The 24083-nt window shown below is 36.9% G+C and overlaps 1 protein-coding gene across 2 annotated transcripts in view; it reads right to left on the bottom strand.

Moving 5' to 3' along the window:
• Positions 1-24083, bottom strand: part of caln1 (calneuron 1) — a 72502-nt gene that overhangs the window by 26233 nt on the left and 22186 nt on the right. For both annotated transcript variants that reach the window (XM_041995761.1, XM_041995760.1), the window contains exons 3-4: positions 17299-17442; positions 10434-10546 (exon numbers count right to left, since the gene is read on the bottom strand). In XM_041995761.1, the coding sequence (XP_041851695.1) occupies positions 10434-10546; positions 17299-17442 (257 nt within the window). The remainder of the gene's footprint in view (positions 1-10433; positions 10547-17298; positions 17443-24083) is intronic.

Consider the following 24083-nt stretch of genomic DNA (forward strand, 5'->3'; position numbering starts at 1 on the left):
TGTTAAGAGAGTGAAGACGGCAGGCTGAGCACACAACCCAGCAGCGTTCCAGTGTTGAGGATCAGATGTTGACGTCCCTATCGTCACCACCTGGGGCCTGTATGTGAGGAAGTCACTGATCCATGTGCACGGTGATGTTTACAGACCCAGGTTGTGGAGCTTCAGGGCCAGCACGTCTGGGAGAATGGTGTTAAAGGCTATTCTATTCTATTCTATTCTACAGTCATTTAGCAGTGGCTTTCCTCCAAAGCGAGCGTAAGAATAACACAAGCAAGAAATCAAACAGGAGACAATATCATAATACAATACAATAGTCCTTTGTTTAATTACGAGATCCTGATTTCATCACACATCATCATCTTGGGCGTAAGTGCAAGCAGCTTATTCAGTGCTGAGTTGAGCCAAAGACCTGGACAAATCTTTCTAACTCATTCCAACGAGTAGAAGAGTTAAGCTAAGTGTGGAAATGCCGAGGTCTGTAGGAAAGGATCAACTCCACAGAAATATGATCTGACATCCCGAGGTAAGGAGCTGCTGCAGCCTTGTATGTTCCTGGAATGTTATGGTACATCTGGTCCAATATATTAAAGTCTGTATTCGGAAAGTGTATGAATTTGTGGAATTTGGGGAGGACAGATTTTATTTCCATGTGGTTAAAGTCCCCAGCCACAATCACAGCCGCTTCTGGATTTGCGTTTATCTGCATGGCGATCAGGCAGCACAGCTCCTCCAGTGCCAGTAGCATTAGCTTGCAGTGGTATGTAGGCCACTATGATCATGACTGAGCTGAGATCTCTAACCAGTTTAAACGGTCTGCACTTCACTGCCAGATATTGCAGCAAGGTTCCAATAACGTTGGCAGCTGTACACCATGGGTTGTGACCATACAGCGTCAAACCTCCCTCTTTGGTCTTACCCGAAGCTGCAGTCTGGTCGGCACTGTACAGAGCCCCGCTAGCTCCACCACTGCATTGGGGATATTGTTGTTAAGCCATGTCTCAGTGCAGATTTCCATAGAGTTGACAGTCTTACGTGAGATGATCCTCAGACGAATTTCATCCAGTTTGTTGGTGAGAGACCTGGCTTTGGCGAGGGGGAGACTGGGCAGAGCCAGTCTGTATGGGTTAGCTTGTAGCCTTGCACACAGCCCGCTCCGCTTGCCCCGATTTTGTTGTCTCTTCTGTCTCCTGGGCCATAGAGGGGGATGGTGAGGGCCTTTGTGGTCTGCTGAAGTTTGGGTGGAATAAAATTTGCGGATGCACAAAAACATGAACAAAAACATCACAACACATAAATAGGTGTGAGCCTGGAGCCGCTGCATGTGCCTGAACCACCATCTTAGTCTTGATCATTTTTTACACCAGAAAACGTTGGTATATCAACATGGTTCAAGTTGGAAAATAAGAAACTAATCTCTTAAACGTACTTTTAGTTTGCCTGAGCTACTTTTAAATGAATTCTGAACTGAGTTTAACAGCATTGTGTTTGAGTGTCAGATAACATTTATGGTTTGACATTTTAAAAAAGAGATTTTAATGTATTTGATCATAATTACCAACAGCATCTACATGAGTAAAAAAAAGCAAAAAATACTGTCACATTCTGCATTAAGCGATGACTCCTAAGGATTGGCAGCCATTTAAATGGCATAATTTACTTTGTTCTACTACTAATGTAATCACTGGTGAGTCCACCAGTGGGAACAAAAACGGTGGGAGAATGTTGGAAAAAGAACAACTTGTCTTCTCAATATGAAATACCTGAAGGGAGATAAAATGACATTACAAGTAAATAATTATACAAGTTATATAATATATAATATATAATGAAAAATATAAATGCCAGACAGGTGCGAGCTACTACAGTTAAGTAATGTCTATCATGTTTCAGTCTGAAACATGATATAGTGAATTAAAATAGAAGTGAATCTAATATTCACCACTTGGTTGTGAACATGCTATCTTTAAGATATAAAGAATGAAAAACAAAGAAAGTTAAATGAGAAACATAATGTGAGAAAATTATTCATTGTGGCTCATGGATTATTCATCATTGATGAGTTGTGCCAAAGTCATCATAAAATCAAAATTGTGTGCTGGCAGAGAGAACAGATAGAAGGAAAATTAATGGGTGTGCTTTCAGACTGAACGTTTGTCTGACTGTCAAAATCCAGGAAAAAAATCATTTAAAAGAGGCATTAAACAGCTCATATCTGGCTACTTTACCACTACAGGTAAATGAAATTTCTGGCTTTGTGATTAGTGTTTTTCACACAATGAATTTACACATTAGTAGAAATTATCATTATTCTGACAAAATATCATTATTCATGTGTATGATATTCATAATGGCAGGAAAGTTATGTGAAATAACAGAAAAAATAATTTGTAAAAAATTCAGCAATTTTCAGTTATCATAATAATCTTCTTCTTTTTTTTTTTTTTTTTTTTTTTTTTTTTTAATTAAGTAGAGTTTTTCAATGCTGGTCCTAACTGGAGGACTATATAAATCTTAGTGTGCTGTAAGGACATAAGGCTTTGGAAGAAACTTTTTGCTAAACTGCTGTCGTACCACTGACCTCTCTGTCCCAGTTCAGCAGCTGTTTGTGTAATTGGTTTTGCCACAGGGATGCTCAGTAGCTGGAGAGCAGTTACATGAAACTACCAAAATTAATTAAAAATCTAAATATATATATATATATATATATATATATATATATATATATATATATACGTGTGTGTGTGTGTATGTATGTATATGTATGTATGTATATGTGTAGGTGTATGTATGAATGTGTGTGTGTATGTGTGCATGTATGTATGTATGTATGTATATGTACAGGTGCACGTATGCAGGTATGCGGGAATGTTTGTACATGCATATGTATATATGTGTATCTATGTGTATATATTGTATGGTTGTGTATATGTATGTATATATATGTATGTATTTATGTATATATGTATAAAATTATAGTTTTTCCTTTCTTAAATCCAGAAGTTGGGAAGCAGGATGGATGTAAAGAGTAATTATTAATTATGGGTGAAGGGGTAGGAATAAATAAGTTTACTTCTTCCTACCTCTTTTCAGACATGTCAATGGGGTTCAGTTATGTTGTTAGAGGATTATATGTATGTTTTGGTGGAATTAATTTGATCTGTCTGAATAAACATAAACATAAAACATAAAAGATCACGATTTATTTTTTTTCTTTTACCTTTTTCTGAATTTTTTAGGAAATTTTGTGTTATTTTAACTATTGAACAAACAAGTAAAATCAAACAGATATTTTAAAAAGGTTCTGTTAATTTTTTACTAAGCTCTCAAAGTAATTGCAAAGTTTCAAACAATAAACCACCCCACATATTTTGTTTGTTAATGGAAGTAAAAACCATTGTGGAAACCCCTCTCACCATGTACCCACGTTAATGTCATTGATTCAACATAAGTTCATTATTATATATTCAAAGTTTTACACTCTAACATTTACTTGACTTTTTAAGAATAGTATTGCTAACAACTAGATTAAAATGACGTATTATGTCCTCTAAATACATTGTATTAAAAACAACATTATATTGTACAGTGTTTGAAATATAAATGACTGGGATCAATACTAAGACAATGTCCGTATCCCAACCAAAGAACACTGAACTGTGATTAAAATTATAGTGGAGCTTGGAGCTAGTTTGGCAATCAAGCAAATTAAGTGGTGGAAAAATACATTATCAAGTAGAAAAAATCACTTTTCATGTTTATTCTTAAACAAACAGAATCTTTTAGTTGGGTTTGTTTATTTGCAAATACTTCTTTTTGTTAATTATACTGCAGATGATTAGCAAAACACAGAGATGAAAAATGTTTTCTGTGATCAATAACACGGTTGTAATTATCCAGCTGGATAATTAGATACATTTACAAACTGTTCAAGAGCAGATACGAGCGAGTAGGACGGTGAGTGTGTGACAGCGAGTGAATCATCATCCCATCACCCCAGCTGGTGAGGATGTGACACTTTGCCTGATGAGAAAATTTCTCAGTTATAGGACAGAACTTACTCTCAGGCTAGATTTGAAAAAAAGACTGAACCAGAACATGATGAGGTTCAGACAAGGTCTGCTTGAGCCACACTTCCACTGCGTGAATCCTGTCCTACTCTGATGGAGACAAACTGACAAGCTCGGCTGCAGGAAATAAATACTTAATCATAAAATCCTACAAAATGCCACAGGAAGGAAAATGTAATCTGTGAAATGCTGTCAAGAGGTTTGATATCTGTGGCTTTTTATGAGGGTTATAAAAAAAAACCCCTGGCTAAGTGCCCTCAGCACTGTGCTGCTGTAGTTCTGTTCTTACCACGATTCATGAAAAATGTTGCATAGTGATTTTACTTTTCCTCTAAAGTACAGCGATGAAGCTGTAGAAATTTATATAACTCTCATACTCCTTATTGTCAGCTTTTGTTGATGTTGGTAAAGGTTACTGCAGCTCTTTTTTAACAAAGGTATGTTATAACTCTAAATAATTTAGCCAACACAATAAAACAAAGTCTGGTAAATTTAATAGATCTTCTCATCTTTTATAAAATACAATATTTTTCTGGAAAAACCGACGTATGGATGTAACTTCTACATTTGTTTTCTACCCAAAGTTTTTGCAAAGCAGCCCACATGTTGGTGCCAGGATTGTCTAAATGAGTTGTCAAGGGCCACTGCTCCACTGTTCTGAAGGTTTTAGTTGTTAGCCTACTCTTGCACACCTGATTCACATAAAATGGATTGCCTCAGCAAGTTCTCCACAAGCCTGTTAATAATTCAATAATCTGAACCAGGTGAGTTGAAGTCGGGAATCATCTAAAACCTGCAGCTTCATACAAGGACAGATTCAGACAACCTTACCATGTTGCATCAGCACTCCCCTTTCCTTCCAGACCTGGACAGCAGTGGGCTCTAACTAATTGGAAAGTGTGGTGTGGTTAGGGCAGTTTTAATATTGTGAGAAGGATCTAGTCAATATAAGGAATGCTTTCTTATTGATATAACTGAAGGATGATGCACTACCCTGCCTCTCACCTGTTAAAATGCTGGGATAGGCTCCAGTTCACCCGCGACCCGAAATGGCATAAGCGGTCAAGATAATGGATGGATGGATGGATGGATGATGCACTGTAGATGATCAATTCCACTTAAAGGACACGCCATCAATGTTCTTATTCTTTCTGTTTTTACTTTGCATTTTATTTTACTTTTAAATTTATTGCTTCTATGCTGTGTTCAGCACTTTGTCCAACTGACGTGTTAAAGTTCTCTCTAAATAAAGTTGAGTTGAGTTCAGTACAGAAGTTTAAATTGAAATGAGCTTAACGGTTGTCTGCAAAGTTCAACAAAGATTAAAGACAATGTTGAGTTGATAATGACTCATAAGTTATGCAAACCACGACAATACTGTAAGTGAGCTCTGAAAAAATAAAAACAGAGACTGTTGCTTAACAGTCGAAACAGAGTCTGAGATTACTTTCACTGGATCCAAAAGTAGTCCTTTATCTCTCTGTGATGGTGGTTTTTTGGGGATTTATATTGTCCTGAACGAGGGCTGATTAGACTTCTCTTAAGGGTACTGCATGATGAAACGTAAACATTCAAAGGACCTAAAAGATTTTGCATAGCGGTGTCTGATAGACCAGCTTAGGAGATGGCTTATTTAAATAAAAATTATAGTTCATCATCCTCCTCACAACAGTAAAAGGTAACATATTTTGTTTTTTAAAGGCAGATTAACCAGGATATCTAAATAGTAACTAAATAAGTAAATACACACAGTTCAGTAGATAAGAAACCTGCCTTAAATAAGGTGAAAATTAAATATCTTATGCAGAATCATACAGAAACCCATATATCTTTAAATCCTCTGAAAGTGTGCAGATGTCTTTCTACCATTTCCTGTATGTCCCTGCCCAACATCAAACACACTCTGAATCTTGTTTTAACAGAAGCAGCACCTGAAGGTATTTTCCTTTAAGAACATTCACTTCTGAGTTGCTCATCTGGGAACTTTAATCCCATTCATGTCTCTAAACACTCTGAAGCAGGTTTATGCTGCAGGAAGAAAATACAGAAAGCATGCACTTGTGCATGATTGTCTGTTACCATAACGACATGCAATGTTTGGTGTTGAAATTGTTATGAGAAGATCTGCTAAAGGGTATTCCCTTAAGTTCTCTGAACTTTATTTCTCAGTGAAACATCCAGAGGTTTTACTACTCAAACAACCCAGTATGAGTCTCAGAACTGCCTTTTTACATTTTGCATGTAAAGATATAAAATATTGAAAAATGCTTTAATTTTGTAATAGATTTGTAATTAATTAAACTGCTGATTATTTAATCAGTCGATAGATTAAAATTCTCAGAAAAATAAAAATCCCAGAGAGATCCAACTGCCAATTAAAAAAATATTAATAATTAATTTAATAATAAAAAAAAAACTATTTAAAAAAAGTTTACCAAGGGCAGACTGGCTCAGTACTCAAAGTTTTCTCGGTGGGTGGCTTTACAACTGAAATAAACAATTACCTAATAGAAGAAAAAAAAATGTAAATGACTGAGAAGTTCCTCAATAAACTGGTCCCTAGCAAATGGCCAATTTTTCACTTGGTTATGCGTGCCTTTTATATTTCTATTTTCATATTTATGTGTGGTAAGCCCAGAGTAATTTAAATCACTTTTTTATTGTCTGTATACTCCTCTGGCTTCTACACAGTTTATAATTTAATTACTCTCGTCAAAGGCTAAAGTTAGATGATAAGTTGAGAAGAGCAACACAAGTGTTTTTTTTTTTTTTGTTGTTTGTTTGTTTTTTGTTTTCATTTTGGAAATATGTTTTAACAGATTACAAGATTATAATGATCTGCACTTGAGTAAAAGAGCCTCCAATTACAAAGTCAACTTCAATAAATGCTTTAACCAGCGAGTGGGCTGACCAGGAATAAAGTCCCGGTGTGATCTTTTGTCCCTGTTTGTGTCAGAAAATGACTTCAGCTAGTACAGAAGTGACTAAAACCAAGTATTACAGCTATTTTCCCATAAGATTTAATCTTCTACACTATACAATATTTAAGAAGCTACATAATGTATGTGTTCTACATAAAATTTTATTTAATCTAGCAGGAAAAATGAAAGCTGTGAGAGAAATTAAATTAAACTAAAAGGGCAGCATTTACTTCTAAAATACAGTAAATTAGTTAAAAGGTAAAGTGTATGTTAGTTTACTATTGTACTCATTTGAACTGTTACGTAAATTTGCTTCCTTAGAATTAGTCAGAAATCAAATATAGGGCTTTTTGTGAAAACTTATTTTAGTGCAGAGTTTTATGCTCCAGCCATCACTTCCACCGTGCACCCGAACAACAACGGATAAAAACCTTGTAAGATGTGTTGGCTCCTGAATTTTTATCAGTGGGATGTGATGATCAAGCAGCATGAGTTGTCCTAGCTGATGGTTTATTCAGTGTTTGTGGAACTGTTAGAACAACAACAAGTAAAAAGCATTATTTTGCTCTTTTTTTCTTTTCATACTTGCACTGCTAAAATAATTAGCATTTTCTAATTGTCTAATAAAGTTACAGTGCAGGTTACTGATGGCTTAATTTGATTTAATTTAATTTAATTTAATTTAATTTAATTTAATTTAATTTAATTTAAATTTTTTTTTTTTTTTTTTAGTCTGCAAACACTTTCAACATGGACGAAACAGATCATTTTAGCTGTGTCTGACTTTCCAGTACTTTACAATACTTCACGCAAAGATTAAAGAGAAATGAAAAGGCAGCTGTATGGTGCCAGGGTGAATTTGTCCGAAGGATCCCCAACAACCTATCAGGAGCAATTTTGGGTTCGACATGAGCTCGTCAGGCCGAGGATCGAACCGGCAACCCTCAGGCTACAACACGACCACTCTACCCACTGAGCCACGCCGCCCATAGCCATGCCCATTTAAAAGCTTTAAAACTTCATACCAAGACATGGAAACAAAAATCTTTCTGTATTCCAAATGTGTAAAACTTTAAAACATGAATGCTTTAGCAGATATTCAGGGTTCATTTGTCATTATGACAAAACACTAAACAAATTTGTTGAAAGAGGCTGAGTCATATCCCACAGTCCATTACCAGTCTAGACCAAGCACAAATCTGTAATCTCTCGAGCTACTAATTAACAGCAAAATGTGTGGAAATAATGATAAATCAAAGTCTGTAGTATATCTAATGGCTCTCTGAGTATGCTCTGTGCATCAGATGATGTGATTAGTCTCAGTTCCTGATACAGACATCAGCTCAGATGAGATATTTGAGTTTGTAACTGTTGAAGTGATAAAACCCAAAGCACCACCACCACCAGCTGTACTTGGACTGGTACAGCTAACCGTTTTGTTTTGTAAGCCAAGGTCACTGCAGCAGCCAAATGTGGTTGGCAGTACATTCATCCAGCCTGGAGTCTTGTCCCTGAAGACTTGTGTCCTCACAATGTAAACCACAAGATCCTGCCCCCAAGAGGAATCCCGGGTCAAGCCAGTGATGACATCAAGAGTATGGAGCTGCCAAGTGTTAATATCAACGCCAAATGTTCAGCTATTTAACTCACACTTGCTTTATTTGTCTCTGTGCATATTCCGACTTCCTCATCCTACGTCTGTATATTAAATATTTTAAATATTTTAATATTTTACTCAATTAAATTCAGTCACATATTTACTCATTCATTTTTATACCACCAATTCCTCTGTCACTTTAGAATCTCAAATCCTTTTAAGGCTACTCATCAGTCATAATGTTACTCAGAAGACATAAGGTGGTTTTCACTGCTTTTAAAAAAAGCAAAACGTAAACGGGGTTAGCCTCTTCAAGTCACTCTGACTACAAGCTGGATTCTGAACCTTAGATTATCTTGTGACTGAATGTTTTTATGCTGAAAGATAAAATCTTATGAACTCTGAGATAATCAAAGCTTAAATTAATTTTGTGCCCTGACAATAAGATCGAGTCAGTTTATTGCACTACTAGAACTGCAGATCTAATATGCCTTGTAAATTAAAAAACTGAAGTAATTAAGTATAAAATGCAAAAACATTCAAACAAAACAGAATTTACCAACAGGAAAACAGCCAGGAAGGCTGTTAAATAGTATTTGATCCATGTATTTGGTTGACTTACTATTACAAGAAATGCTTAGTTATATTCAAAACAGAAAAATAAATAGATAAAAAAATATGCAAACAATTAGCTTAATGTTTCATTTGAGAAAGAAGAAAAGCTTCCCAGAGTTTCTTACAAAGAAACACTGACTTCTTACAGTTTGAGCTCAGACATTTACAGTTTTCATTTAGTGAACGCAGGACTATTTTCCATACACCCTATAAACAAGCAAACCCTGTTTCCAGATTTATCTTCTCTGCCATTTGACTAACAAAATCATAACAACAAAAATTTTTCATCCCCAAATCATCATATATTAACACTTGTTCAGGAGCCTGACTCAGTTTTATCCCTGTATAGTCATTTTTTTTTTATATACAGGTAATTTTTAAGAGCTGCATATCACCAGGCATCCTTCTATGGTGGGAAAGTGGTGCATCAGCAGTTCTGTTAGTGAAAGCGAACAGAACAAAATGATGGAAAATGTTATTCTATGGAGCTAGCTTATCAACAAATAACACAGATTGCATAAATAAGTCAGAAGACAGGGTAAGCAAGGTTGGTCTTTGAGTCCAACCTCAGTTCTGCTGTTTATTGTTTTTCACTTCTGTCCGACTTTGTTATACACTAAAGGCTTGTGGTTTAGGTTTGGAAAACAGAGATTTTACACATTACCATGGTGACACATTCTGTAACTGATACAGCAGGACAAGTTCATGCTGAACTTGGCTTTATTGTTCAAGCTGAGAGGCTAATGCATTTGTGTTGAGACTCTTGCTTTAGTTTTCCTTTTTTGTGCTTGTTTTTCAGGTCTGCAAAGAGTTTTTGGATAACACCAGCATTGCTCTTCAGGTAACTCACCCGGTCCAGGTCGTTTTACCCTCAGCTTCTATTTTTTTGGTAAATGTTTCTTATCATATTAAAACTTACCTTCCCATGTTAGTGAAACGTGTTGTTCAGCACTGCAGCATCACTAACACTGAACTTGAAGGAACAATGTGGCAGAGGCTATGATCCCTTTTTGCCTCTTTGATGCCTTTATGTGTGACAGATGACACTGAACAACTTTTCTCACGAGGCTAACATCTGAAAAGGGTTCACACAACAAAAGGGGGAAGATGTAACCGTAACTACAAGGCTGCGTGACATAACTACGAACAACAGCACCCTGTTTTTTGCTGGAAACATCTGTCAGCATCAGACATAGAATCAACATAAACATTTAAATTCAGGGACAGATTTACCTGCCAGAAGATGGTATCTATTGTGCTGCCCAGAAAGCCTTCTCTTGTTTCAGATGACAGAAGTTTGGGACCAAGAATTGTCATGAACTCATCAAAATCCACTTGCCCATCACCTAAAAATGAAAGAGAGGGTCCACTGTCAATGACTGATACTCACACGGTCTTCAGCTTGAGTTAAAGAAATACAAACATTTACAGCAAACAAAAAACAACAAACTATCGTCACAGAACTCACCCTGAACGCTCCCAACAGTGAAAGTGAAGTTCTGATGGAAATGGAAAAATTTCTCCTGGTTTAAACGTGTGTACACAACAGATACATAATGAAAGGGGTTGTTTTTTGAGAGTTGTTTTCTTACACTGCATGGAGAAACTGTCTGAGCTCAAAGGGAAATATACATCTCTTGGCATCTTTGTTGTTTCGATTTAAAGCAGTGACACCTCAAATCACACAGAGATAAAAAAAACTGTGAGCTCTGACTGGATCTTTAATGCAGGATATGAGCGGATAGGAGTCTACGAGGACTGTAATGCATATTTCGTGCAGTGCGCACAGATTCCAGCAGCTCTGATCAGCAGCCTGCTGAAAGATGTTGAAGTCAGCCAAAACAAAGCATCAAATCTCTCTAGCCTGATCTCACTGATGTGGCTCATTAGTCTTGGATTATTTGTTCTTTACAAGAGGATGGGGGTTAATCCGGGTGGGCTTTCATTATCTTCCCTGTTAGGAATTTATCTTGTTGTAAAAATTATGTCTGGATAAACCAAACAAACACTGAAAGCTCCTGCTGCATATTACAAGTAAAGTGACTAAACATTTAGCAAAGATAATTTGTCCCTTCATATGAGCTGAAATCCAGTGTATGATAAATAAAATTAAACACTCTCACATCCATCTGCAGTCTGTGTCAGGGTAAAGTTACTGATGCAGGACTCAGTTTGCTCCCAGTAATGGTTATGTGGCAGTTAATCTGGCAGGATGATGGCGCTGTAACTCTGGCACTGACTTCCATCCATACATATTCAACAGACTAAATGAAGGGCTAAAGGCCAGATGAGGCAACAATGAAGATGTCAAGACTGGAGGATGGATAGATGACAGTGAAGACAAATGTGAACAGGAAGACAAGAAAGGATGAAGTACAGTTTTGCATTAAAGTTTAAATTTATGGACAAGGTGTTATGAACAAAGTAAAAAGTGCAACGGCTAAAGGGCCACAAGGTTTCTTTGGAGTTCAGAGAGTTTATTTTTAACTCATCTTTTCTTTTTCTACACAGAAAGAGTCCACAGAAATACAAGACCTATTCTTCCAAGGAGTTCTGGTCAAGAGGGCCGTGTAAAAATAGTCTCAAATGAAGCAATTTTAGTTGTTAATAAAGCTCACTGCAGAGCATTAAAATACAACAAAAGAATATCAACTACATTCAACAAAAATTTCACCTTAAGTTTCCTTCCATCCAGCTTGTGAGAGACCATTAAATGCGTGTAAACTGAAGATTGTCTGTAAGCTGATGGTATTTAAAACTCATCCCGTGCACCCTCTGAATAAAAGAAAAGCAGCAGATCTACTGTCTTAGTTGCTGGTGTGATAGAAAGCTGAACATGTAAAGAGGAAATTTACTTTTACCAATGACCACATTGTTATAAAGGTGTACATTTTCTAACCTGGTGCAATAATATCCAACCCACTGTATGATACAGAACACAACTTTACTCACCTCACATAAAGTAAAACACGGGGATTCATAAAATACTGAATCATGGTTATGAAGTGTAAAACAGTATTTGCTTTAAGAAATAAAAAATTCTTTCATTTATTGTTTTAAGGTGGATAAGTGTTATAGACATTAAATGAAAACTAGTTGTTCATTTATGTAACCACCTGTGTTAAGGCACACAGGTGGTTTTAATCTGAGACGTGAAAACCTATAATCATCAGCTGACTTTAAACATGCTTTAAAAAACAAAAAAAATTATTTTATGCTCCACAAAGCAGTAATTACTGTGTGAAATGCAGGCTTATCTAGATAAAACCTTACAGTTTACATTACATACTTCCTGATTTAAATCACTTTAAACAGAAAACAGAATAAGTCCCAGAATAGAAACCACAAGGAACATATCTAAGTCTTTGTCCATCATTTTTAAACCATTTTACATTATTAAGACTGAAACACTCCCGAGATTATTCAGCATTAAGTACTGCAGAACAAAGCACAACTAACAACTTTTATTAACCAGTACTAAACTGCAGCATTAGTCCTGAACTAAAACCTGACTAATAATCACTTAAAACACATTTATAAACTAAAACCTGTTTTAAGAGTTAATTTATTTGAAGCCAAAACTATGAGTTCACATGTGGAAACACAGCTGTTAAATTAGGTTTCAGTTATGGAAAAAAGACAAAACTTAAAATAAGAAACAATAAAATAAAGAATTATTCAAAAGAAAACTATTTCAGGAGTCTATTGTGACACGGTCATGTGTTAAGCAGCTTTAATATAATGATTAAAACATTGTTCAGTCACTGTGCTATAGCAGAGCTTGCAGCAGTGGTGAGTGGAGAAGTCACTACAAGAAACGAATGAATCCATCATCCAATCCATTATCAGTTTGTTTTAATTCAAGCACAATTTCTGATCTTTGTAATATGAATGAGCTCCAAACACACTATGGGTGCAAAAAGTCAGCCACTTTAAAATGATGAAACAACATTACTAAAATAGCTCTTAGCTTAGCCACCTGCTCCCCAAATGCCTTTCCTGTAACTGGCAGTAACTCAACCTACTTAATAATGGATAAAAGTTTCATTTCAAAGGTGCATAACCAAGATCTAAATTAAAAAGTTTGATTTAGATTCTAGCTATGCGGAAAGTGAATATACTCAATATATCCCATTCTCTATATGTCAGTTTGATACTGTATTTGTGTCATTACACAGTTTTATGGATCTGAAACTTTTAATTACTATGTGGAGGATTCACCAGCCATTAAATAACTAAATGCTCCCAACCCCAACAAACACAGAATGGTTGAATGCCAGCTTTCATTTAGTATCTGCAGTTTGTCCCTAAGTTGCTTTCTGTCTGTCAGAGTTATTCTTCCTGCATTTTAACCAAGGTCCTAGCTTTAGCTGCAGACAGAACAAATGAATTATTAAAAATGTATTCTGTAAAGACAACAAGAAAGGATTACAAGTTCCCCCAAATTCAAAGTATAACAGGTGCAGGAAAGGAAGAGAATGTGTGACCTTAAATGGCAAACAAAGGCTGGTGCAACGCTGTGATCAGAAACAAAGAAGAGCAGTCACACTTAACCATGAAGGTCAAACCAAGCTCAGTTCCAATCACATACATTAGTTTGGCAGAAGAAGAAGAGCAAATAAAAATCTGCTGGAGGTCAGCTGAACGTTGCTGCTGGACTTAGAGTCTGTGGCTGTGAACAAGGATTAAATCCTTGAAGCTGCTTATCTGGCCAAGATGCAATCACTGTCATCAATCCCCGTATATCTGCTACTATCATTCCACTTTGATCAGCAGCTACTAATCATTACATCACTGTGCATCATTTCACAAACTGATTTCTGCCCAACTGTGTGTGCTGGAAGTCCTGCTAGCGAGGAAAGACGGAAAATGGAAGAATGCATGAATAAGGTGCTGCAGCCAAAAATGACTTTCATTCATTTGAAAATGTTATTTCTTATGTCATATGGGATTATATATGATTTCAGATGATGATGTTTGGAGCAGCTTTGGCTCAGAAAGAAGGATGGCTGTATATGATCCAGGCCAGTCCACATATTAAAGTCTCCTTAAGTAGGATAGTGGATCCCATCTTGCACTAAGGGCATGTGATACATAAAAATCAGTATATAGAATAAAAATGGCTGCATGCATTATAAAGCCTTTTGAGTTGTCAAGACAGCACAAGAGCCTGTCATCATCACTCTCTTTTAATGAGACTGCTCTCTAAATATGAACCCATGGGTCATTTGTCCATGCAGAGAATAATGACTTCCATTTACAGTTAATAATATGACCTCTACTGGACTTAATGGACTAAACATAAATGTTAAAGAAAAAAGTGACGATGTTACATGTCACAGATGCAAATGGTGTACCTAAAAGAAGCAATATTTAGCTTTCTGGTCTTACAAATGTGTTTCTGACTTGTTTTGAGGGCACAGGGACATTCATTATGTACATTCCTGGACCCGTTGTTGCCCTGTGGTGTCTCAAGGCTGAAAAACCGCAGCCTGAAATATCACTTTACGTCTGAGTTTTGCTTCACACGCCTTGTGACATGCCATCAACTGGATATCAACACACTGGCTGTTTTGAATTTGCAACCATGGCTGATTCATTAAAGACACACAGAAGGATATTTTTGGAGGAGACAAGGAAAAGAAAGAAAGTGACAGAGAAAGAGAAGACAAGAATCAACATTGGACTGACTTTTACTGGCTAAAGAGAGATCAGAGTACAGGAAGGAAGCAAGATGGATGCTGAATAAACCATCATTAGGGGGCGTGTCACTGAGAAAATCTGTGAATCTTTAATGTATACTTTTACAACTACAAAATAAAAGAGTAAACTCAGTGAGGAAGTGACAAAAGCATTTTCAAAAATCGAAAAGACATTCATTGAGAGTCTGTCTCTAGCTGGCAATCCATGGCCCAAAGCACGACATGAAGCAACATCAACATTCTTCAGTCGGGAGTAACATGGTGTAAAATTCAGCACGTAGAGCATTTGCTGCGGCAGGTACTGAATAAACATTTCAAGGTTTGAATCGCTATAAATGTTGATAATTTGCTCCTCTGTGGCCCCCATTCTAGATAGCTGTCAGCAACCCTCACTGAGCCTACAAACTGACAGCACTGACTGCTGCCTACCAGGTGAGATACTCACAATTCTCAAGTACTTTGCACAAAACCACATAGGTTATACTGTAGGCTATATGAAGGAATAACAAAAATCCTACATAATTGTTTAGTTCGGTCGCCTGTACAGAAGAGTAATTTTAGAGGGGGTCCTGTGGGAGCCTGCAGCTTTTCCTGATGGCTGAGCTAACCTAAAACTACTCTTACAACAACACAAGAGAAAAATTTTCACCCTCTAAAATAAAACAGAAAAAAAAGAAAAATCTCAGCATTTCAAGTTAGTGCTATTGTGGGTATTTACTCAACGTCATACAACCTAAAACAACATGGTTCATCACACGTTCAAATTCACTTCAATCCAGTTTGCAACACTAAATGATAACATGGATTATTGCATAATGGACAGGGTGCATGCAACTTTCTGAGGTTCAAAAAAGCTGAAATATCCCTTTAAGAGTCACAAAAAAAGACCCTTTCAGCTCATATGAATGTAAGGAATTGTTGATCTTATATGACCACATCTTTAAGCACACACATCTTTTAATCTCAACATACTCATGTACAGTAAGATGATACTTCCACTGCTGTGCTTTAAAGTTAAAAACAGTTTAATTTCATTTCCCTTCCTTATTTATATTTGGTACCTACATTCTATGCATTGATGAGTTTCTAGCTCATAATAGCCAGAAAAGGAATGAACTGGTTTCCTACATGCAGTTCGATATAAACTGTTTACACAATATTCTGTCATTTTATATAGTGAATCTGTCAGTTAAAATACCCCCTTGTCATGAAATCAATGAGCAGGTCTGCCTCTTCATTTATGTCTACAGAAGATTTTCAAATAAAAACATGAATAAATGAAGGCATCCATCCAGATTCAGACTCATACTTCATACATCAACAAACCCCCGTTATTTTACTAAAGGTGTCAATCAATACAAACAAGTTGACCTGAGCCGCTTAATGGATAAAAAGTTGTTTTCCAAACCACAACTCCAAAAAATTCAGTCGATGCGCAGAGTTAGAGATAAACGACAGCCAAGGGAATAAATAAATAAATAGTATTATGTCACAGTTGCCCAGACACTAAAGCGACTTCGACCATTGTCAGCTCAGAAAGTCACTTCGCCTGCTTCTTCACTTGTAGCAGACGATGCAGCCATCCGGCCCGGAGGCTAGGAGGCAGAAGCCTCTCCCGAGAGGCTGAGGCAGATGAGTCACAAGGGAAATAAAAGAAGTCTAACTTCTTAAAATTTAATATTGAGTCTTAAACATTTCAGTTTTTTTTTCTCCACACTGATACCAAAAACATTTATCAAAGACTGTTACTGCAGCATGAAGAACTTGAGCGTTTCCCAGTGACATTTGCATATTACATTTTCTCATCCTTGCCTTGTACGAATTTAAAGCATCTTTATAAAGTGTCAGACACAGTTATTGCTGATGACTTTGCCAGAATCTGGGCTTGGCACAGATGCTGTCAACAAGAGAAGGAGTTGTCTGTGTTTGTATTTTCTTGCTGCTGACAGCACTCTGTGAGAGGTTATATTAAAAGGTCAGTGGAGAGGATGGTGTAGAAATAAAAGTAAGCAGATTCATATTTCACTTCTTTGCCAACAGGAACCATAAACACTTGGGATTTATTATTTTATTGTTTTGAGAAGACGCAGTGTAGCTGACTTGGTTGCACCGACTTTCAGGTCTCTGCAACCAATATGCAATACATATATTTGCATTAATCACAAATATTTATTCCTTTATGTTGTTTTTATTCTCAGTATTTGGTACGTGGTTAAAAATGACACAATACAAAGTCTTCCAGGTGAAAATAAATGAATAATGCTATTAGACACATCATAAAGCAGTTTAAGTTCACATTTATAATAAATATGACATTTTCCTGGTGACTATTCATGATGTAACACAAATCCTCTTTTCACAGAACAATTTTATACCCGAGTGTGTGCATGACTCACCATCCATGTCTAGTCTCTGCATGATGATGGCCAGCTCCACCTCACTGGGCATGTACCCCAGAGACCGCATGGCCATTCCCAGTTCCTGTTTGGAAATGAACCCATTTCCATCCCGATCCAGCACCTTAAACGCCTCCCGGATCTCTGCCAAGACAAACAGGAAATCGACTCAGCATCTACAAACAACACTCATCCCTCTTGCTCCCAATTTGTAGAAACATAAATGCCTTTTCATGCTCATTTACAAAAACACCTTTGTCAGATGTCCTCATTTTTCACTCTGTCCTCTTCATTTTCAGGATTTTTTTATGCAGTAAAGCACTTCTACTGACATTGAATTCATTCTGCATTCAGGTATTTCACCTCTCGTCTTTGTTCATTATCGTGATCTGCAAGCCTCTCTACCTTCTTCCCCCCTCTCTCTCTCATCCTGTCTGACCCAGCTTTGGGCAGCATGTTATGCAATTGGTCTCGCTTCACTGCCTCAAGTTAACAAGATCAATTCCAGCCATTGATTCATTTTCTCCACCTGCTGTCACAGCCGCCACCACCTCTGATAGCTTTCACATTCTCAAGCGTACCCTTCAGTGTGCTCCTTATGAAGTCTTATTCTCTTCCACTGTTTCTTCCTTCATATTTCACAGAATATTTCTAATCTTTCAGTTTGCTAACCATCCAGTGCAACATTACAGACTTGGCAAGGCTGTTTATTAGGGGCACACTGCTGTATGACCTTCAAGATAGAAATTGTTTCCTTCCAAAAGCAGTCATTCCTTAGAACATTTTCTACTGCATACAAAAGGGAAAACAATCTTAAAATTTTCTTAATTTTTATTCATGAAGTCCATGACTCTAAACTACAGCTTTCAGCATGTCTGAAACAGTATTATGCAGCATTTACACTTTGAAAAAGAGCCAAGTCTGCATACTGATGCAAGAGGTTGCTGATAAAGGAATATTTCCCAAGACTTTGAATTAAGAAACCAGGTTTCTTCTTTCCACAGGGACATTTCACATTTCTTTAATTCTTTTTGAAATGGTGCAGTTCTCAAAAAAGCTGAACTATTGTAACGTATACATCTTTAGCATAATTAATTCTGTTTTTCTGAATAATGTATTTGTATTCTTTTGAGATTTACTAGAGACAGGAACTCATATCGACCAACTTAACTAGCATAATCTACTAAAGGTGCCAGTTTGTGTTCAGGAGTAATAATTAACACTTCTCAGCAATGTAAATTCTCAAAACATGAGACTAATATATCAAAACAGTCCCCAAATATAATATCCTAATTATCACCTGAAAAAAATTAAGGTCCCATCTCTAAAACTGCAGTACTTTAATGTCATCTCTTTAATCTGAATCATTTTCATACCAAATGATGGACTTCAAAGGTTTATTTGGTGTGGATTGTGGTATGCATGCACAGACTGGGAAATTACAGGAAATATTTAAATCAAGACCAACAGCAAAAGTACCAAGTAGAGAAAATATTGAACAGAAAAGGTGTCAGAAAAATAATGACGGTGCTGCCAAATATTTTAAGTTTCTACATGTATTCAAATGTAACAAAAGACATCCCACCTTTGTGTAGTCTGAACTGGTTGTTAGATGAGGGACTGAACTGCCTTACTTACTCAGCTGAGCTTGCAGTTGGTTCACAAGCTGCTCACCATGTGATCAACCCATCAGTGGACGGAACCAGCAGGCCTTACTTTGCTCTAATAATGCACATATTTCAAATGTGCCTACAGATCAAAGACGGTTTATGGTATGAAAAGGCAGCGAGACTGACTGGCATCTGGTGGTTTTAGATAGAGGTGGAATGTCATTCCTCGGAAGAACAATGACTACATGACATGCATGAGCACGATGTGGAACACTGAATAATTTCAGACTGGTATGTGGAATAAATGGTTAACTCCATCTTTCATGCAAACCTCAGAGAATTTCTTAAGAGATAAATGGAGGGCATATAATAAATCTAAAAGCTTTTCATTAAGCAGCAACAAATAAATATTCACATAAAATTTTAAATGGACTAATATCATCATTGTATGTGCTGCAATGCCTTCACAAGTAGATAAAGTAAAAACAAGCAAGATAAATCAATAAAATACCACTTAGTATAGATGCAAATGACAAAACATCTTCAATAAATTAAAATGTGTTGACTGTGTTGATTGTTTATTGTTTTTTTTTTCCCTGAGGATTAAACACGCCAAAAGCATTTTCTGACAGCCTGAACTAAGAAAGTGTCACTCTGAACTGAAGATCAGTCATTAAGGAATAGCCTCATCAATCATCCTATTATCTGCTCCGCTGCCATCACTCTGAACCTGTCTGCTGTCAAATGAGTTGAAACAGCAAATTTTAAATGGAGCATAAGCTACGAAATTTGTCATGAAGTTAAGAAGAGAGTTTTGGCCACGTAATGTATGCATAGTCTATGACAACCTACACCAACGAGATGTTTCTGTTTCCAGAAATATAAAACACCGTCATCATTTGCAGCTGCACAGAACACAGTTTTAGAGACAATAATTTCCAGGATGCAAACACACAAAAGCAAAGAAACTGTCACATCAAGGCATACAGATTATTTAGCTTACCCTGAAAACAGTGCCTCATGTATAAATCTAGCCATGACTCAGGCCTTTGTTCAGTACTTTCCAGCATTGGAACAGAACAACAACACTAGGACCGGCTTTGTATGTTCAAATAACTCAGTTGAGTTCCGCACAAATGCTCATATTCATCAAGACTGAAGGCACATGGGAAAAATAAGCTGCTTTCTAACTAAAACCCGACATTTGCTACAGATATGTTTCATCAAAAGGATGGGAATGACTAAAGACATCACAGCTAACCCTGAAGGGGGAACTGCACAGAATAAATAGAAGAGTTTTTTCTTTTTTTTCTTTTCTTTTTTGCCTTTGAATTCAGACCTGCAGTATTATGAGCTTGTGGATGAATTGTCTCCATGACAATGTTTAAAGAAATAATGCCTGTTTTCTTGCATTACGTAATCTGTTGACTATAATTTTTCTGCTTAACCTTTCAGATGTTTGACATCAGCAGAGACACAGCTGGTCCATAGAAAGCTGTCACCACAATTTTGACTTCAGCCTTGAGTCAAACATCATAAAGAAGAATATAAGACTTTCATTGGTATTCTAAATTAAATGAGCAGATTACCAATTCTAGGGTTAATACTCTAATGTCTACCAGATCCATCCATCTACTCTTTACAGCTTAATGAGGACTCAGACATGGTGGACAACAGTCTGAGCAGAGATCCTCATCTCCAAGCCAGTCTAGAAACATATATGACCTCTCCTGGCAATCCTGGTGCCCTGAGGTCAGGGGAAGATGTCTAAAGCAACTTCCCTGTGAGATGTCCAGAAGTTCGGAGGAGGTCTTATCTAAACAACTTGTGGATGACAGAGCTGCTCAATTTATCTCTAAAGGTGAGCTCAGGTATCCCACTGAGGAAGCTTGTTGCAGCTGCTGGTATTCACAGTCTTATTCTTTCCATCCTACACACAGATCATGAGCATTGGTAAGATACTGAACACATATAGACTGGTAGAAATACACAGCTTCCCCTTTTGGCTATGTTCTTTCTTCACCAGACAGACTGGTACAGCATCGGCATCACAGCAGAATCAGCATGAAGCTGTAAATCTACCATCTCATTTCTCAACAAGACCACAAAATACCTGAACTTGGATCCAGGCTAATTCTTACTACTGCACACTTCATGTCTCACAATTCAAAACTCTGATCCCATTAGACTTACCCTTGTAAGTCTCCACTCCCTATTAATTCGATCCATAAATGTTATAAAGAGATGTGAAGCTAAAAGGGCATTCATGGAGTCCAACTACAGCACAAAAAGCCTCAGCGTCACTGCCAGCAATGAAAACCAAGCTTTTACTCCAGTTGTAGAAAAGTTTAACATCTTCCTTTCATCACTTGAGCAGGATACAACATTTGTTTTTATGCCAAATGAAAATCTGCAAGTTTAGATTAACTTGCAGATTTTAATAATTAATTTAAAATACAGATACTAAGATATCATTTTAATTGTTACGTTAACATTACGTTAACATCAGCCCTGTCACTCTTCTCCAGTGTCTTATCTTCATCCTGAATTCACATAGTGTTGCTTTACATCACATTTCTGAATTCTTTATAAAGATTTTTTTAAAACAGTCTTGATGCATCTCTTCCAGTTATTATCGTCTCCTGCTGGTTAAAAGATGTCAGATTGTTTTGCATTTTTCTCTCCAAATAAATCTGCAGCTTTATCGTCACTGGCTTTATAACTTGCACTTTTATTGTTATGAGTTTCTACTATAACGCCTGTATTTAAATGGTAACCGGACTGTTCTTACATAGCACTTTTCTAGTCATGCTGACACTCAAAGCATGTCACATTCACCCATTCACACTCATACAGCACCTCTGTTGTTATATACTAAGTTCTTTGCTCTAACACACCCATTCATTCTCTGATAGACACATCAGGAGGCAACGTGGGGCTCAGTGCCTTGCCCAAGGACACTTTGGTATGTAGTCAGGGTAAACCTGTAATCGGACCACCGACTTTCAGGTTGACAGACAACTGCTCTTCCTCCTGAGCTACAGCAACCCAGTATTTATAACAGTATTTATAAAGTGTCTCTCTATGATTGTTCTCAAGAAGAAAGGCTACATAACAGCTTGGAAATAATTCCATCATCAATGACACTTATAAGATATTTCACATGGGGGTGTTTATACTGTGTTTACACTGAAGGTCTCATCTGCTCAGATACAACTTTTTGGCGTGGTTGTTCACATTATCATTTAAATGTGATCTCTATAATACTGCAGTATGAACTGTACATGGCCCTGAAGTGGTCTGCATGTGCAGAAGACGACATGATGTCACAGACAGGACTCAAGTTTCTGCAAGTAAATATGGATGCAACACATGTTTGTGTATTAATTTGCAAATTCTTGTGCAGTTGAAATTGAAACAGTTATGATTAATTGATAAAGGAAATAAGGAGAACCTTAACAATGGCCTTTTGTGCAGCAGTGGCTGCTTTTTCTATAGCTCTGTGGCTACGGAGTCAAAACCCTTTTAATGTGATCAGTGTACGATATTCTTACTTCTTTGGACAACTTAATAGCTCATTGTAGCATATTTCCCTACTTGGAGATGTTCTGGCATCTTCATGTGACTGAAGAAGGAAAGGTCAGCACCATGGACAGCTCCAGAATTCGGTGTATGATCTCTATAACTGGACAATCAGTACCGGGGGGTGGGTGGTAGAAAGTCCTCGGCAGCTTTCTACGTTGGATGACTGATTCAAACCCCAAAACCTGCAAGTGGGAATTTTCCGTCCTTTAAGCAAAGCTTGGTGTTGTTGGGCTGCTTGTTTCCACATGATTGGTCTAAAGTTTTGGATGCTTCTTGAAAGAAGATTTCTATTTAGTCTTCTTCCTGAACCTTTAATAAAACTGTTTATTTTAAGCCTGACTTTGCATGACATTCCAGCTGTATGATAGATTTGATTGAAAAAAAAAAGCTTGGCTGAAGTTGGATTTCAGTCATAAAACTATTTAAAAATTCATTCATTTTCCTCACATACCAACTTTTGAGCCCATTTATATTCTGGTAAAAACAACCCAAGCTGGCTTGAGGTCAAAGATGCAGCTAATATTTGATTTACATAAAACATGAGGTTTCCTAGACATCTTCCTAAATTCTAATTCAAATATTCTGCACCATCCTCACTTTGAAGCATCATGAATCAGATGGCAAGATAGAACAAAATGAAATGTGCTACCTACAAAAGACAACATGATCAAGGTTTGATGTTGTTCACTCACTTTAAATTCACCATATTTAGACTCACACTTCAGATAGTCTTTAAAGTAATATAAAGGAAGAGGTTTTCACATTAATTTTATAAAAAAGGTAAAACTTCCTAAAATCACTGTAACTTAATACTGCACCATGATATTATGTGTTTGTCTCAACACCTAAGTTTGTTCTTTCAGAGCTCCATTAATTGAAAAAAAGGTTTTCCAGCTCCAGAGAGCAAGTGTAGCACAAAGACAGCTTTTGAAGCATGTGGTTTATGCATGCATTTGGCAGGGAGATGGTTGTTCTCCTGCAATGTGCTCTTTCTGTGCTTTTCTCTCTGCACTGTGACTCGATTTACATAATGACTTAAGACAAAGCAGGCTGATTTTAAAGTATGAGCCGCAGAAATGTAAAATTGCCTTCAGGTCCCATAAATAAGGTACTCAGGTCATGGAAAAAGGGTGGAGGATCCTTGGAACGAACCTACAAGGAGCTTTATGGGACGGCATTAACCGTGTCACACATCCAGATAAATGACTGTTGTGACAATAAATTTGAGAAAAGTGGCAATTGTTAGAAATATGGTCCATTACCTTTTAGAGGGAACAGAGGACGTAATACTGAGTGGTAATGAAGAGACACTACATTAATTCTGAATGCATTTAGATATAAAAATTCAATTTAAATCTATAGAGCCAGACGTCAGTTGAGATATACAATTTGGGAGGAAATATGTTGATATTCAGAGACACTGATCAAAATCCTTACAAGTAGTAAAACATCTTGTGAAATCAGTTTCAAAACTGAAGTAGAAAACCTTTATCTCAGAGAGCAAAGGTTGCCCCTTTTCCATTCACGTTCTGCTGAATGATCGCTTGCTCCAAATAAAAACTGACAGTGATGCAGAACGCTGTCTGCTGT

Source organism: Melanotaenia boesemani, chromosome 9 (genome assembly GCF_017639745.1).
Source record: "Melanotaenia boesemani isolate fMelBoe1 chromosome 9, fMelBoe1.pri, whole genome shotgun sequence".
Taxonomy (NCBI): Eukaryota; Metazoa; Chordata; class Actinopteri; order Atheriniformes; family Melanotaeniidae; genus Melanotaenia; species Melanotaenia boesemani.